General features: G+C 40.7%; 1 protein-coding gene and 1 non-coding gene across 2 annotated transcripts; both read right to left on the reverse strand.

Moving 5' to 3' along the window:
• Positions 1–3414: 3414 nt before the first annotated feature.
• EIF4G2 (eukaryotic translation initiation factor 4 gamma 2) lies at positions 3415–16019 on the reverse strand. The gene is made up of 23 exons (XM_049891414.1): positions 15848–16019; positions 15191–15333; positions 13662–13783; positions 13265–13330; positions 12312–12452; positions 11646–11748; positions 10927–11058; positions 10772–10838; positions 10193–10344; positions 9811–9921; positions 9531–9614; positions 9344–9442; positions 8791–8932; positions 8536–8696; positions 7882–7995; positions 7148–7273; positions 6893–6997; positions 6582–6797; positions 6237–6495; positions 5706–5910; positions 5343–5554; positions 5134–5255; positions 3415–4240 (listed from the first exon to the last, which is right to left on the reverse strand). The coding sequence occupies exons 1-23, from the start codon at positions 16017–16019 to the stop codon at positions 4175–4177; spliced, it is 3120 nt and encodes a 1039-aa protein (XP_049747371.1). The 3' UTR covers positions 3415–4174.
• Positions 7689–7830, reverse strand: LOC126081298 (small nucleolar RNA SNORD97). Its single transcript, XR_007518345.1, has one exon. It is a non-coding gene; the product is annotated as a small nucleolar RNA SNORD97 (small nucleolar RNA).
• Positions 16020–18222: the final 2203 nt, after the last annotated feature.

Genomic DNA, 18222 nt, shown 5'->3' on the forward strand with positions numbered 1-18222 from the left:
ATTAGCCCCATTTTCAAAATAAATCTCAGAGAAATGAAATATCTTGCCTAAGATTACACTGCTAATTGGCAGAGATTAACCCTAGATCTGTAAGAACTCCAGAGTTTCTTTCCATTAGTTCTTCCTTCTACTAGGTCCAGATCCTGCCATGTAGGATAATGTCATTAAATCATGATTTAACAAGTATTTGGATGCTTACCGTGTGCTGGGCACTCTTCCAGGCGCTGGGGATTCAGCAGTGAACAAAACACAGACATTTCATGCTCTCCACATTCTGGAGGGAGTCAGATATAAACACGTAGTATGTCGGATGACAGACATGGAGATACATAAAACGGGGAGGAGGGTTAAGAATATGTGTTGAGTTACATTTTAAAATAAGGTAGACAATGGTAACCTTCCTAATAAGTGACATTTTAGCCAGGACCTAACGTGAGACAGTCAGTCATTCACTCAGTTATGGGGTGGGGGTGAGGTATGAACAGAAAGCCTCCAATGCTCCCAGGCATGTCCAGCATGTCCCAGGAACTCCAAGAAGGCCAGTGTGGCTGCAGCAGAATGAGGGCCAGTGGTAAGAAATTAGATCAGAAAAAATCTAATTAGGCAGAAAGCCATTTGGCAGGTTTTGAATTGGCAGTTTTCTTTTTTAAAATGATTTCTTTTCTGACTGCAGTGTTGAGACTGAATAAAGAGCAAGGGTTAAACAAGGAGTCTAGTTAAGGCTATTGTGGTATCTCGGCAACAAACGAGAGTGACAGTTGAAGAGGCTTTGGATGTCTTGAAGGCAAACAGGATATGATGGATTGGATGTAGGGTTTGACAGAGCCAAACAATGGGAAAGGCGTTTTTTAGAGATCAGGAATATGCTATTGGAGATTAGGAAGGGCCAGTGACGTAGAAAGAAAACCAACAGCAGGGTGTTCTGGAAACAAGTGAGCAGTCACAAGAAAAATTAACTGTCAAATCCCACCTATAGGATGATCAAACCCACTGGATATTATTGATGACTGGAGTTATTGATCACCTTGAAAAACATTTGGTATAGGTGTGCAAGGAAGTGTAATCTTACTGAGGTTTGGGAATGGAAAAAATGGGAGTTGGCAAAGTGGACATACACAACTCTAGTTTTGCTACATGGAAAGGAAAGCAGAAATTGGGGACAGAAAAGATGTGGAATCTTATAGTCATCGTTTATCTGCATGCTGAAGAACACTACAGGGCATTCAAGCAAAGTATGTGCAAGTACACCCAAACAGTGCCCCTCCATAGTACCAAAACTAAACCAAACACATTGCCATGAAGTCGATTCTGATTCTTAGCAACCCTACAGGACAGAGTAAAACTGCCCCACAGGGTTTCCAAGGAGCAGCTGATGGATTTGAACTGCTTCGGTTAGCATCTGCAGCTCTTAACCACATACAATACTGTTCAGTGTCTCTGGAACAAGATGGGAGTGTTGCATCTTCTGTAAGAGGTCAATGAGTTTTTGAGTCCTTCTTGAGCCATGGTGGGGATGAAAGCATACTCTCCTGCAACCAAGGACAAATCACTGCACACCTGGACTACTTCAAAGACTCCTTTCAGACCAGTCCTCTAGCTGACTTGGGAGAATCATGGACACCAAGCTGAATTGAGTAGCCAAGACCCCTCTTCAATCACACTTGCTGTATTAAAAAAATTTCTGCCTTGGGGGGTTAGGCAGAACAGGCCAGTAATAAAACAATTTACAGCTCCCCTTTATTTTTATAGCCTTGCAAAGTCAGTTTCCTGAAATTTTACCATCAGTTTATACAGACCTTTGGTTAGCCTTAATTTTGCTGTATTTGCGATATCCATCAATAGCTACAAATGCTTATCTAAACTTCTTCCCTATTAAGATTCTGGTGAAGATGACTGCTTTAGTACATATCAAGAGCTACTACTTTCTCCAGCTCTAACAGGGCATAAGGATTCTGGCTTTACCCACCACTGTACAGAGCCCCTTCCAACACTGAAGGTTCTATCTGGTTCAGCAGTATGGATGATGAGCTGCTGAACTCCTTGAGGCTCTCCCCAAACCAAGTATAGATTGCTCTTAGGTGCTAGGTCAGCAACCAGGACTCCAGAGGTACATGTTCTCAAAAACCCCCCCTCAAGCCAAGGAAGCCTAGACTTGCCAAAATGTTCCAGGGCTGGTCAGCCAGGGGATGGGTGTTCGGGTATGGGCAAATGCTTTTTAGTTTCTAAATACATCTTAACTTCCACGCAGAGGTTCAGTTCAATCAGTCAAGCAAGGTTACTGGAATACTGGGAATCTTCCTGGGAATTCAGGCATAGTTACTGGGAACGATGCCTCTAAGACAGTTATGCTTACTTTGGCCACCAGAGTGGTTGGCTATTAAGAGTTCACCTTGTATTTCATGAACATGAAAAAAATACACGCCACCAAATTTTGTTGCTCTGCACATCAATATCTTTCCAATTCATGAGACTTATGATCTCAGCATACAGGAATTGCCTCATATTGGTTAGTTCTAGTGACCTGACCCAAGGAATAACAACCTTGAATCTCATGTCTCGTTAAGATGGAATTTGATTGAGAATGTAAAGTCCCTCCTGAACACAACCAAATGCTTTGAAGGACAGAATAGCAGGGGCAGGGGTCTGGGGACCACCTAGGTCAACTGACTTAAAAGTTTAATAAGATGTTCTGCATCCCACTTTGGTGAGTGGCATCTGGGATCAAGCAGCCATCTAAAGATGCATCAGTTGGTCCCAACCCACCTGGAGCAAAGGAGAATGAACACCAGACAGAAGGAAAATACTAGCCCAAGACACGAAAGGTTCACATAAATCTGAGACACCATCAGCCTATCACCAGTGACTACCCTGACAGGGAACACAACAGAGTCCCTGACAAAGCAGGAGAAAAGTATGGTGCAGAACTCAAATACTAGTAAAAAGACTTAAAGGTCTGAGACTAGGGGAACCCCAAAGACATGGCCCCTGGACTGTCAACCCATAACTAAAACCATTCCTGAAGCCAACTCTTCAGACAGATTAGACTGGACTATAAGATGTAAAATAACTCCCGAAGACTGTTTCTTAGTTCAAGTAGATACATGGGACTAAACGGGCAGCTCCTGTCTGGAGGCGGGTTGAGAAGGCAAAGGAGTGGGTGGAACAGACACAAGACACACAGGGTGAAAAGGGGGAGTGTGCTGTCACATTATAGGGATTGCAACTAGGGTCACACAACAATATGTTAAGTTTTTGTATGAGAAATTAACTTGAGCTGTAAACTTTCACCTAAAGCACAACTAAAAAAAAAAGTAAAATCCGCGAATCTTCAAACTAGTAAGAGAGGCCTCCTACTTCAAAACAAACAATCCTCCATCCATTTGTAAATGCTATATGAAGTCACACACAACTACATCAAGTATCACAATGTTTATTGATAGATACAAGTATATAAAATCAGGGCATGAACATGACTTGATAAATTAAGTAGACTTAATTTCAATACTATAATAAGAGGGACCAATTAAAATTCTCACCATTTGTTTCACACCCACAAAAACCACTTCAAGGGCATTAACGATCTCTCAAAACTGATCAGTTTTGTGCAAGTAAACCATGTTTCTTTTAAAAAGACTTGTGCACTTGCCCAGGCTCAAGGATATTAAAATCTAGCACATAAAGCCCATTACTAGAGGTAGAAATACAGGCAATATACTATTACGGCAACAACCATCAATTACAGTTAAGAATTTTTCTGTAACAACCAATGGATAATCAAATATTGCAACAACTCAAGTATTACTGAGCAAAGTGCATTTCTACAGTATTCAGTGTTGCTATTCAGTTTTCTAACTTAAAACAGCCTATGATAACTGGCAGCAAAGAAGGTCCTTGCAATAGACTGCCTCTGCTTGAGAACTTATGATGTAATTATTGCATGCTGCTAATATACTATCTAAACATTAAAGATACTCCTAAAATATTTGATGGTAGACTATGATTAAGACATTACACTACAAAAAAACCTTACGCAGAAGGAAATCCTACTGACGTGCTTCTGCTTTAAATATTGTGAAAACGTTACAGCGGAATGAATTTTCGCAGTGGTTAGGTCAAATGCAGTTACATCATAGCAACAGTATGTTTTGCACAATTTAAGGCTTTGGCTGGTTCTTTAGTCAGCTTCTTCCTCTGATTCTTCTTCTTCAGCAGTTTCTAGCCAGGTTAACCACTGATTCACCTAGAAATTAGATTTGTTATTTAACGAATAAGTTGTATTTTAAAACAAAAACTCAAAGCAGAAATTTTGATTCAGAATTTAACTAGCCATCTGCCCAAAAACAAAAATTCTAGACGGTACAACACACATTTTGTAATTGAAAACAGAGTTCAGAACATGCTTCAAACCTACTTTTTATATTTTAGCTTTAAATTATAAAAGGTTGTTATTTGCATTTCCAAGCTGTTTATGGCCAGTTAGCCCAAGTGGCTGAAGAATGACACTGCTCTAGTTACAGTTCAGCATCATTTTAGTAAAGGACAGACCTGAATGTTAGTAGTACTACAGGGTGGGTGGAGAGGTATTTCTAAAAAGCTTCTTTCTAGTTCCACCCCAGAATTACTGATCAGATTCTCTGAAGACAAACTAACTCTCAAGAAGCTAGTTTGTGAACTTTAATGGTGCAAATACTGCTTGGCCCTCTAGAATACCGGTATGAAAATCACCTGGGATGTGGACCACAGACCTAGTGAATCAAAATCTCTGGCAGCAGGCCTGAAACCTACATTTAAACTACTCTTCAGGTAATTACTGCACACTGTTGAGTTTTGGACCCCTACTGTATTATGTTCTTCTCCTAGTGGTAGAATTCCACTCAAGATAGAAAATCAGAAACAATCTCTTACTGAAGTTTTTTTTTTTTAAGAAGCTTAAATGCAACTTGCATACTAAGTTCGTGTAAGCAGCTTTACTCCTAAAAAAATCTGTTACCTCTAACATCTTATGCACCACTAGGATTGAAGCATGATTTCATTTCATAGCTTTACCTCACTTGGCTGCCGCTGACTACTTAACCACAGCTTGCATAGTGCAGGATGATGCATACAAATTTCTCTAAAAAAAGTAAAATTTACCTGGAACAAAGCCTTGCCTTTCCCTGGAAACTCTTGGGTTATATCTTCTTTCCAAGCCAAGAAAGCTTCTTCTTCAATAATTTCCATGTCATAAAAGTGAACAAAAAAGCGGAGTAACATGCCTAAAAAATAAAGTGTGATCAGATTACTTAGCATGCTGTTTAAGAACCCTGCCACACCCAGCACTCTTCTGTTATTGGTCCTCTCACCTTTTGGGAAGTTGCTGTTGTAGCAGTGCACCTGAAGAGCATACAGGGCACTGACTTGAAGATCAACATGATCATGAAGGAATTTCTGCATTACTGGCTTGAAAGAAAGCAGGAGTTGTTTCTCCTGCTCTAATTGTTCTTTGGAAGGAGCAGAGGAAGAATCTGTTTCATCACTGGGTGGGTTTACTTCACTAGAAATATACTGTAAGAAGCTGGGCAGAAACAATAAAAGTAGTTAGTACCCAAGAGTGAGTTTTGTAGTTTAAAAAACAAACAAAAAACCAGTCCCCTTTGTAGTCTTTTTTTCTAGTAAATAAAACAACTTTACACTGTAAACAGAAAACCACAATTGTGTCATCTTACCTAGTCATTAAGATGTTCACAAATCCTTTATCTACATGAAGTTTGGGAGAGATGTTATCTTTAATCCATTTGTATATGGTTTGAGGGGATGGATCCAACTTTATTTGCTTTAACAGTTCCTTCTCTAGTTTGAGGAGTGGGAATAAGAAACTCAGTCCCTTTCCTTCCAAAATCTCCAACATGCGGTCCTTATTCTGATCAATTTCTGAAAGAGACAAAGTTATTCTGTGTCATCAGATGGTTCATTTTTACCCAGGTAGGCTATTCAGAAAAGAAGCTTTACAAATGAGTTCCCAAATATCCAAGATTCATGTAAGAGAAGGAAAACAAACGAACCCAACCCAGCAACTAAAACTCTAACATATGGATCAAATAAAAATGGTGAACAATAATGGACCTCTTCTTTTTATATAATCTATTTGTGATAATGTTAACCATTATTTGGACAGGCTAATAAGACGGTGTGTAAACTATGTAAATCTACTCAAGGTAATAAAAATTCTAAAGCAAAGAACCCCCACATTCTCTTACCTGGAAGCATTTTCTGCATATTGACTTTGCTTTGTTGAAAAAGTTCTGTCAGCCATTCTCGATCTTGTAATTTAGCTAACTGCTGAAGGCAGAGTAAGAAGAGAGGAAAATGGGTGCCACTTTCCAGTGGTTGAGCTAGTTCTGAAATGCTCACCAGCTCTGAAATGATGGCACGAGCTGCAAACTGTGCTAAATAAGATTTCACCAAAGGGATGTCAACCTCCAGTTTGGGGCACTGGTCCAATACATTCAGGAAAGCCTTGTAAAAAATACAAAACACAGTTTATTAGTTTCCAAACCTGAATGACAGAAGTCCTTGTCACAAAATAAAGAAAAGTGTTCTACCTGCATGAAGTTGTCGCTTGTGGCTATCCCCTCCTGTTTGAGTAAACTGATCAAAGAACTTGCTTTTTCTTTATCTTCATCGCTTCTATCTAATGACAGGATGATTACTTTGCTTAACATCTCAGGAAGAAAGTGTTTAGGGGCCCTCATTTCTCTTACGCCACTGACAGCCTCATTTGCATTTCCACTATTGAGATACTCAGTCACAACAGTTTCCTGAAAAGAACACCACGCAATTATCTTTAGTGTTTTCCCTATCCCAAATGTACTTCACAGATTAGAAAATATTTATGGAGTTACATGAAACCTACAGTTAACTTAAGTAGTTCTTCCTTTGATGGAGGTGGCTTTTTGCTGGTCTTGGCAGGCTTTTCCTGTATAAGTGGTGGATTAGTTTTGAGACCAAGCTGAGGTGTCTAAAAAACAGCAACATAACAGCTATTAATGTTTAATAAAAGGAGCTTGGAGTAAAAAAAAAAAAAAAAAAAAAAAAAACCAGTAAATTAAATAAAACCTATCTCTAGTACTGGGAACAACAGAAACTGTTGTCATACTAGAGCCCATACCTGTCCCAGAGGAGGTGTCTGAGTGCGTGGTGGCTGTGCACTAGGAGGAATCATAGTTATCTGGGGCTGAAGCTTTGGCACTTGATTTTTATTCATTAGGAAAGACTGAGCAGGCCTCAGGCTAATCTGGAATTGAAAGCAAATCAAAACAGGTATCCAAGTTAACAGTGTGCGGTTGGCTAACATCAAGTGTAACATTCCAACACCCTAAAATTGATCTAATATATACAAATAAAATTATTATCATCTAGGGAAGAAATACAAGCTTCTCTAAGAACCAGGTGACTCCATGCCAGGTTTCATTTCTGGCAAGACAACAAAAGATCTGTTCCAAACAAGAATAAAGTACCATCATTAAGTCTCATATTTGTTAACAGAATTCTCCTAGAGTAACTAAAATATTCAAATAAAAACCAGCAGATTTGACTACAGTTTAGAAAATGTCTTGCTTTACTCTTAGTTCAGTCACCCTACTTACAAGGATACCACAGCAAAACCTTGAAAACCATTTCCCTTGCTCTAACCAAAGACTCTAAGAGACTTGCCCTCATATCTCATAATCTTCGCTCATAGGACGCTGGACATCCAAAGAAAGAAAAAGAAGTGCAGAAAAGAGAGAAATGAGGTAAAGAACTCCAGCTTAAGTCCTCTTAATAACGCGTCTTTTTATAATCATCGGGCAATAGGTTTCTGAATCAACAACTACGATATGTAAGTAACATAGGCAAATGTACCTCATCTGCATTAAGCTGTCCTTTCTTAGAAAACCGAGGTGGCATATCCTTCGACTGTCCTTGCAGCTGGGATAAGAGTCCCTGACTCTGGTTATGGTAGAGCTGGCTTAGCCCCTATTTCAGAAAGAGAGAAAGAAAGTCCAGATAAAAAAGAGTCCACAAATCATGTAAGTACCAGAGGGATGAGCCAAGCCATGAGAAAAGCTTAACCGAATTCGTCCTAAGAAAATAAAAGATCAAATAGGGAAGAATAAAAATCTAACCTGTCAAATAAAGTGATGTGATTTTACTAATACTTCACTAATCTTAAGGATAAGCATTTCACCCAGTTTGAAATTAACTACCACACATGTACATTTGGTTTAGAAACACACCAAACCAAAACCAAACCCAATGCTGTTGAGTCAATTTCAACACATAGCGACCCTACAGGACAGAGTAGAACTGCTCCATAGAGTTTCCAAGGAGTGCCTGGAGGATTTGAACTGCTGACCCTTTGGTTAGCAGCCGTAGCACTTAACCACTACGCCACCAGGGTTTCCTAGAAACACACACACACCCCTAAAATATCTGCATTTTAAAATCAAAACTAAAATCACCTATGTGTTCAGGGTTTAACGCTTGTTGCCTAAACATTTCTAAATGTTTTCTTACCTGGCTTTTCATAAACTTGCCTCCCATCTCTCCAAACTGCGACTGTGTGGGAGGCATGATGTGTCCCCCATGGCCGTTGAAGAGTTGATTTGAACGATGACGCCCCATGGTGGGTGAAAATCTATCCTGGATAACTCCTGGACCAGTACCAATTCCGCTACCTTAAAACACATACAACTCTTAAAAACTCTACTACCGTTAAAATGTTAAACTGATTTTATAGTTTAACCAAATGACTGTCTTGTTCAAAATCACCTGGCATTTGTCCAAACATATCAGCAAGTCCTCCAAGTGGGTCCCTATCCATTTTCATCCTGGGTGGCATAAACGGTCCCTCCAGAAAGAAATCACTTCTCATCCCTTGAGCCATAGGAGCAGGAATAAACACTCCTAGATCCTTTGGAAATAAAGTGAATAAGCACTTTTGTCTCTGGACATCACTTAAAACTAAAACTCCTTATATTGGGAAAACCAAAGAAAAACTTCCAGAATGTCAGTATTGTATCATTTCGGTAAATATCTTCTTCCCAAACATGTTGCTGTTAGGTGCTGTTCAGTCAGTTCCAACTCAGAGCTACTCTATTTACAAAGTAACACTGCCTGATCCCTCGCCATTATCACAATCATTACCGTGCTTGATTGAGCCCATCACTGCAGCCACTATGTCAACCCATGCAAAACGTTAACCACCACCAGTAAGAGTTGTTGTCCTCAAACCTTTACGCAGAATTGTCAGTAGGATCCCCATGCTACCACTGTAACAATGCTTAAAAACCCACTGTGCAAAATAAAAAAATAAGTATCTTACTTTTACTGCATCTTGACGGATTTGATTGATCGTCTTTGGTCCATTGTCAAGAAAAGCCTTGCGAGGAACCCAATGGTGTTCTCGCAACTCTACCGTATCCTTTAATTTAAAAACAGTGTAAGTTTTACTCTAATATTCTTAAACAGGAAAGTTAGCTTAACAGCATATTTAAAGAAACCAGCTTTACCTGCAGCAGGAAGCGAATCCTTGCTGGCAATTCCTTACTTAACATCAAGGAGCACATTCGGGCAAAGTACTGATCCATTAAGGACTGATAAAGGAAAAATACATTATTGGAAGAAATCACTAAAGCAAATACGTACTAGTTAAGGTTTTAAGGCTTCTTTCCGGATTATAATGAAGCTTAATGACTAAATACGACAATCCCCCATGTCACAAAAATACACTGTTTAAGGCATAAAATTAAGACAAAAAACTATACCATTTTCATGGAGCAAAATACACACCTTGGCTCGTTCATGATCTAATCTAGGTCCCACTGTCCTCATTATCTGACAGAGGCACTCCAAATCCTCTCCCATATCCTTGAGTTGGACTCTCTTCTTCTTTTCCAAAAGCTACCAAAAAAAATAAAAGTCACATGCTGACAGAAATCTTACAGATATCCTGATTTAGATGTAATTTCTTTTCCTTAATGTTCACATGATACACTCAACAGTTTCTAGGATATACTGCTCTACAACATTTAAGTAAGTTTTGCTCTAGGTGCCAGATTTACTGGCCATCTAAAATATTTAGTCAACCCAGATGGTTCAATGCAATTTTAATTGATTCGTTTCCTTAAATAATGATGTATCAGCGACTACCTAAATTCTCAGTCGTACTTACTGTTTTGATGCACTTATGAAGGATAGATTCATGAATAAGATCAAGCTTGCCAAGTTCTCCAATGAATTTGATGTTCCCCAACATCTTGATCTTAGCAATGGCTCTCTGTTCCTCCTCCTCGGGGAGGAGGGGATTTTCACGCTTATCATAGACTGAATAAGAAAAAAACAATGGATCAAGTCAACATTCAGAATTAAGCTGAAAATATACACAGATGTTATCGGCTGCCATTAAGTCAGTTCTGACTCATGGCAACCTTACGTATAACTGAAGGAAACACTGCCTGGTACTGCGCTATCTTCATGATCATTGGTATGTCAAAATCCACTATTGCAGCTATTATACCACCAAACCAAAAAAATAAACCCACCGCCATAGAGCTGATTAGGACTCACAGCGATCCTACAGGACAGAGTACAACCGCCCCATAGGTTTTCAAGGGCTGTAAATCTTTACAGAAGCGGAATGCCACATCTTTCTCCCTCAGAGCGGCTGGTGGGCTGGAACTGCCTATCTTTACAGTTAGCAGCTCAGTGCTTTAACCACTGCATCACCTTAGTATCAAATATCAATTCTTACCATCAACATTTCTGGTTCGGTTTTCAAATTCATCTTGTAATTTTGAAATTAGGAGGCGTCTGAATGTCTGCCAGAAACACAAAAGACATTTGGGAGTTTTCTTAATAAAATCTTTAAAAGCAACTTAAAAAATAAGCAAATCCACTCTTACTTACTGTGCTTTGCTTCTGTCCTGTTTGACCCTCTGCTGCTGGGCCATCAAAGTTTGGTGCATCTTCTGCCAATCGCAGACATAGCTGAGCATACAATGAGCTATACTTTGGCTCTTCTAAGGCTTTGTCCACAATCTACAGAAAATATTATTTTAAAAAATACTAAATGTGAAATCTTTCTGAAAACCCCTCTTCTACAACTTCTCTATGCCTCAACTGTAATTTGGGAACGAGAACACCGCTCTCCTAAGGTTTATAGTATGAATTAGATAATACTTGCAAAACGCTTAGCAGTTGGCAAAGAGTAAAAGCACCTAAAGGTTGGCTATTACAATACATAAAAAATATTCAATTACAAAGATCTCATACTAGCCACACCCCCCACCTGAAAATATCTTGGATATCAAAACCATAAACAGGCTCTGGAGTCTTGGATCAAGTATCATATAATTTATTTCCAAGACCAAGATGTTTTCCACAGGAGGAGGAGGGAAAAAATTGATGGCCTGCTGACAGTCTAACTCTTCGAGCATAATACAAACAAAATCCACCTCTAAAATTAAAACATTAAGTTAATGATTCTATTTTTATCAGCATCAGTATTCAAATACATGTACCTAGCTACACCTCAGGGTTTTCAGTGTTTAAAATAATAATAATAAAAAAAGACCTAAATCCCAAAACTTGAGCTTGTTAAATATTTGCACTAACACTTAACTTACCAGCAGTATGACCCCTTTAAGGATGAGTTTAGACTCTACACCCACATTGAGGAGCTCAAGGCATAGCTTGTCGAACTTTTCAGGAGTAAGCTTATTTAGTATGCTGGGAAAAAAGAAACATTTTAAGCGTTACCCAATACACAAAAATTATTTTGAGTTGAAAAATAGCTTTTACATTTTGATGATTTTTCTTTTACCACCTCCTTTTAACATCACATTCTTTCTTATCCACCTAGCCAGAGGGATGCTGAAACAAACTTTAGTCAGATTATGCATGTACACCAGACTGGGAGATCTCCAGCTAGTCAACAAAAACCTTTCTCACTTTCTCCAAGTCCAGGGCACAAAGGGCTCCTTATCCTTATCATCAAGGCTAAACCAGAACAAAACACCATTAGATGACCTGCTTCACTAGATAACACACCACGCAAGGAAAATGCCAGCACAATAGGTTTGTGGGTTTTAGCCCAATGGCTGAAAGCAAGTGTAGGCCCCAAAACACTGCTTTTCAATTTAAGATAATTCTTAAAAAGCTATCAACATTGCCTTCTGAAACCCTGTTCTTTAAATCCCAGTAGCACTGCCTACATGAGAGAAGTACAATTAATCCAGTCTTCTTTCTTCTCTCCTTTGGTTAAAGGACAAGGCAGACCTATGTGAACTTACCCTCTTACTTTCCTGAAGATTGCATCATGTCGTTCTTTTTCGTTTGCGGAGTTGTTTGCTGCGGAGTTGTCATCTCGTCTAGTGCTTCGTGCAGGAATCCATTTCTGAGCGTTTTGCCCTGGGGTTTTCCCCAGGAACTCGCTAATTAATGAAATTAAAGAGATTTATAATTAAGAAAACTAAAGACATGGCATCCAGTCACATGCCAAGTAACACACTGTAAGAAACTCTTCTAAATAGAAAAAACACAGTTAAGGTGCTAACTTCCCTCACAACTAAGCAACTCCGGAGATCAGCAGTTCTTAAACCATGATGTGCATCAGAATCACCTGGAGGCACCTGTTGCCACTGAGTTGATTCTGACTCATAGTGATCCTACAGGACAGAGTAGAAGTGCCCCACAGGGTTTCCAAGGAGTGGCTGCTGGATTCAAACTGTCGACCTTTTGGTTAGCAGCCATAGCTCTTAACCACTGCACCACTAAGGCTCTGAATCACCTGAAGGGCTTGTTAAAACTTTTAACCTCCAGAGTTTCCAATTTAGTAGATCTGGGGTGGGGCTTAAGAATTTGCTTTGTTAAAATTCCCAGGAAATGCTAATGATGCTGATTTTTCAGGAGCCACACCTTGAGAATCAACACTTCTAGATGATTCCGTAGAACTATGACCATGTTCCATGCACACCAATTTACCAATACCGATTAGTACGGATAAAAACCTATTGACTTCAAAAATAACATCAGTGAAAACAAAGGAGTAAGATAAAAAGTAACAGCTTGTGGGCCTGAACTGACATTAGATGATTGGAACAATCAAGAGCTGATATTCTAAACTTCTGATATCTAACAGAAACCCTGACCCATAACATTATCTATACTGTTATGCACTAGAAAAGACTTTCACTGTAAATGCACTATTAAAAAAATTCATTCGTTTTTTACACATTTATGATACCTGTTGCCAGCAGTCTTGGGATAGTGCTGAGGTGCACCCCTACTTCCTCCTCCGTCCGAAGAAGCACTATTAAAAAAAAAATTTTTTTTCCCTTTTTTTTTTTTACTACACCCCAATTAAGCCTCACTCAAAATGAAGAGAAGGTTCAATTACTTTGTACTTCAGAAATTACACCACAAAGACTAAATTTGGGACTAATGGAAAGTCAACTGATTTTATTACATTTATTCTTCAGCTTATTAAAAGACGGCCAGCAAAAATTTAAGGACCTCTTTTAACGTATGTAACACATTATTAATTAAATTTGCACCACATTAAGTCAGAATTATTTGGTGTAGTGACTCCTGGTTTAGACTGGTCTTTTCAAAACGATCCTCAAAAATAAACCCACATGTACCTGAAACGAGAAGCACCCCCTTCTGCAATCGCACTCTCCACTTTGGCGGCTTGACAACGAAGAATCTTCAAAAGAATAATATTAATGGATGGGGAGGGGAGGGGAAGGGCCAAATGAAAAACCTAGAATGAAAAAGAGCACGAAAGTTAGACACTACTAACGCACACATCTATAAGCCTTCATTCCATTATAATTTCACATATTGGCACTGCAGTTGGTTCAACTTTTTCCCCACTGCATTGCAGATCTCACAAGACTAAAACAGAAGGCACTCAAAGCACAAAAGAACAATAAAATCTCATTTTGCTTAGCCACCTGGAAATTTCCTTTTTTTCCAGGATGCAAAGGACAGCCTTCATAGAAATAAACTCAGTAACACCACCCCCAAAACGGCTTTTTAGAAAAACCATAGTCTACCTCCTCTAAAACCCAGCATTAACATCAATAATAGCAGTCTAATTCTATCAACACGGGCACGTTATCTGGAAAATGTAATTGTTAACACCTCAAAGACCAGCCCAACAGACTGGATAAGAAATAACTAAAGATTGTTTGGCAGTTTTCTTCACTGTTCACTCTTTCAAGCCCTTCCCACAAAGCACATCTGGAAAGACGTGAGAGAAGGGACCTGGATGAACACTGCCTGGCACTAGCCAGGCGGAAGACCAGGGCCACAACATGGCAGCAGGAACCTCCGCCCCATTTTTCCCTTCCTGGAAACAAAAGAGCAGTGGATCCCTCCCACCCGGGATTGACTTAGGGAAGTGCTTCCGACAGTCTCCTCGCGAAGCCGCAGGTCCCTCTGCCGTAAGAGCGCTCCTGTCGCCGGCGGGGAGGAGCGGAGGCCGCCCCCGCCGGCCCAGCACCGGCTCTTTGTTCTCGGGGCAGGAAGGCGGCCTCCTTCCCACCCGCCGCCTGCAAGCGGGCCCCCTCCCACCCCATAAATCCCCTCGGGACTGACACCCGCCTCTCCCTTACCTTCTCAGCTGACAAAAGAACAGAAACCCCTATTTTCTCCCCCATCCCACCCCAGTGGGGCCCCCCGGGAAGGCCCTCCTTCCGAACGCCCAAGAGCAGCCCGGCCACTTCCCAGCCGGCACCAACCCCGTGTTATATACCTCCTCCCGCCGGGAGGCCGGGGTCCAGACTCCTGCACCTCGGCTGGTCCCGCGCCAACGGCCAGGCCCTCACCGCCGGCCAAGCTACGCTGTCCCGTGCCCTCCTCGCCTCGACGCGCGCGGGCCCGCCGCCCTCACTCCTCGTTCTATCACACCCGCGCTTCAGTCTGCCTCGGCCCTACAGGACGAGGCCGGGCAAGGCTGCTGTTTTCCTTCTACTCTATCAACAAAGAAACTGGAGAACAAAAGCGAAAAATTTCTAGGTGCCAGAAGCGCGTAAGAACCGCTAAAGAGGGTCGCCCCGCCCGGCTCCGCCTGCGGGCGCCATTTTGTACCACTCAAGAACAACCAGCCAGGGAACGGCGGCCATTTTAGAGCGCTCCACTCAGCGGCAGCGGCGTCTCCACTCACCTTCACCGAGAACTCAGCAGCTGCCACTGCAGCTGCCTCCTCAGGATCCGGTCGTCGGGGACAGGGAAGGGAAAGGGAAGGGGGACAGAAAACAAAAAAGGGGAAGGGAAGGGGGAGGAAGGAGTCGGAGACGGCTTGAAACTCTCAGTTCAGAGGAGTCCCTGCTGCAGCCACCACCCGGCACCCGCTGCCACCTCCATAGAGCTCCGACTCGCTGCTGGCGCTGAGGCGTGTCTGGAGCCGAACTATCACTCTGGGGCAGCCGAACCCACCAGAGCCGTCCCGAATGGCTCTTTCACTACCCAATCAGCAGCCTGGATGATGTCCGCCACCAATCCGCGCAAGGCGGCGGGGAGGAGCCAAGAGGCTAAGCTCGGTTGAGGTGCAGCCCCGCCGCAGTGCGCAAAGCCGTATTCGCGAAGGCTCTGAGGCCAAGGCGGTGGCGTAAGGGAAACTCAACGCTGTGGAGGTGTGGGTGACTTGCGTAAAGTCGGAGAGCCTTTTGGAGTGAGTCTGCGTTGGTGTGGCTGTCTCATCTTCCTCCAGTCTCTTTGTTCCCGGAATCCGTATCCCATGCTCGAGTTATACAACATCCTTTCCCCTCTATCTCTTTTTCTCACCGGGAATATGGGAAGAAAATTCGCCCTTCTACCCCACCCGATTCCTGTCGATGGCGTGTAAGAGCACTGATTTTCTGGTGTCCCGAGGACCCGTGATTTTCCCTCGCTGGCCTGGCTTCCCGAAGTCGGGCTTGTAGGTGTGAGACCTGACGCCCCTCAGGCGCAGAGCCGGGAATCAGTACCCGGCTCCAGCCCCTGGGCTTTGGCATCCTTCGGGTGGAGGGTGTCTGGAAGACAAGACAGTGTACCCAAATGCGTGAAGGAAGCTTTACTCAGCTCCCTACTTAGCCACTTTTTGCAGAGTGAATGAGAAAGTGATGAAAGGAAGGGGTTTATTGTCTGTCTTTGTGTGCACAAGAAGCAGCTTTCCCCCAGAGGAGTGTCCGGTCTTCGGTCACGGAGGAACACCCAGAATATGCCAGACTTCTCCCGAAGTGTTTGCGGAGCCCGGGCGATTGGGGAACTTTAATTTGCTGGCTCCTGTTTTTGTTTTTTAGCACGTTAAAGACTATCAGCTGTGTGTTTCATTTTTTGTAAGGTCTACCATAGAATTAGGATTAGGCTTTTCAAAACTGTCAGGTCGAGATACACTTCCCAGACAATATTTTAAAGGATGGGTACCGTAAAATGAAGTCCTGTCTTTTTCGATATTTTAGCTATACAAAAATGGAGCTATGTTCCCGATATGCTTTAAGAAACAACAAAAATTTCCCCATCTTCATTTTGTACACTTCTTGATACAATGTATACTCAAAAGCAAGTGTGTGTGTGTGTGTGTGTGTGTGTTTTAACATGCATGACTTTTAAAGAAAGTGTACAATAAAAAAAAAAAAAAGGATTTTCATAGACCCAAACTTTGGTTTGACGTGTCAAAATAGCTTTTGGTGTTGAAAATGCTAGTGCTAGGTCTTAATATAATTTTCAGGAGAGTTGCACAGAATTTTTCCCGAAGTTTAAATGTGGTGTGGCATTGAATGTTTCTAAGCCAATTCCAGCAATTGCATCTTCACCATTTATAATAGCTGATTCCCCCCCAATTATATTACAATTACTGCTATTTTAATACATTTCACTTTAACAACTGGAAAAGATATTATTACTCTGGGAGTAAGTTACATGTTTTAAAAAAACGTAACTATTATTTTAGGAAAAGTGGAAATTTTGTTTCAAATACAAAAGATTTCACTGTATAATTGTAGGACCCTTCTGGCTTCAAAATAACACCAGAATAATATTTCTTCATAATTTCTGTATGACTTTATCATTTATAAAAATGTTTTTATATACCTTTATTATTGTTTTTTTTTTTACATAACTAGTTGATTCTTCATGACTGATCATGAATATGGTACAGTCTAGACTGCAAAGAGAATATTAACCTAATCCTAGAATCTGGATGGTCTTTAAGGAATTTGAAACTCAATAATAAAAAATAAAAGGCATTATTTAATCTTTTATTTAATATTTGCTAATCGTGAATTCATCTTTGGGCTTTGCAAATTTGAGTGTATGTGAGAAACAGCTGGGAGTGAGTAGAAAAGTAAAAATGTGGATAAGATGCAACTTTCAATTACCTTTCAGTCAGCGAGGGAGGTGGACATTCAAAATTTCAAAACGTTTCTATCACATGGATATATGATAATTCAAGTTATTGTGTGGAATTTAGCTTTAGTTCAAAAAATTGAATTTTAAACACACCCACTTCAAACTGCTAGTTTTAAACTTCCATTTTATGCCAGTTTTCTCTAAGATTGAAAAACTCTTAGTGTCCTGATTGGCTTGTTAAGTCATGTATTTCTCATTATTTTAACTAATAAGCATGTCAAATACTGATTATTATTCTAGCCCATACTACTCTCGGATTTCCAGTTCAGGTCTCTCACTTGAACTTCAGTCCTGAATTTCTGACAGTTTGTTGACCAGAGGTATAAGCTTATAGCCATATTTAGTTGGGGCCACACAGTATTTTTAAGCATTTGAATTAGCTGACGCTGAAATATTACGTTTTACATACAAATTCAAATTTCCGTATTTTCATGAAAAATCATAAATCTGGGAATATCGGCCTTGAAATTCCCACAGGGCAACATTCAAGTACAGCTGAGGACTGCCTCCTTTAGATGTTTTCTTTTCATTTTACCACAATTAAATCAGACAACCTTGATTTACTCATTTATGTTCCTGTCTGACCTCTGTAGCCATTTTGCTTTTTTAAGTCATCTCTTCAACAGATTCAGTATGTAACATCATATTCCTAGTCTAAGAAAAAGGAACCAGAACACTAGTGTTCAAATATCTTCCCTACCAATTAACCCTGTAACTTTGGGCAAGTTAATCGCTCTCTCTTCTTCAGTTTCAGAATTTGTAAAATGAGAATAACAGTATTTATAGAGTTGTAAAGATTAAGTGCGA

Source organism: Elephas maximus, chromosome 7, assembly GCF_024166365.1.
Source record: "Elephas maximus indicus isolate mEleMax1 chromosome 7, mEleMax1 primary haplotype, whole genome shotgun sequence".
Classification (NCBI taxonomy): Eukaryota; Metazoa; Chordata; class Mammalia; order Proboscidea; family Elephantidae; genus Elephas; species Elephas maximus.

Excerpts from the sequence above, each read along its gene's own strand:
- EIF4G2 (XM_049891414.1), bottom strand. The coding sequence starts at position 16,019 with ATGCCAAAGCCCAGGGGCTGGAGCCGGGTACTGATTCCCGGCTCTGCG. Across the intron at positions 10,345-10,771 it reads CCGAACCAGAAATGTTGATG|TCTATGATAAGCGTGAAAAT; the intron begins GTAAGAATTGAT and ends TTTCTTATTCAG. Across the intron at positions 9,443-9,530 it reads GGATTCGCTTCCTGCTGCAG|GATACGGTAGAGTTGCGAGA; the intron begins GTAAAGCTGGTT and ends TTTAAATTAAAG.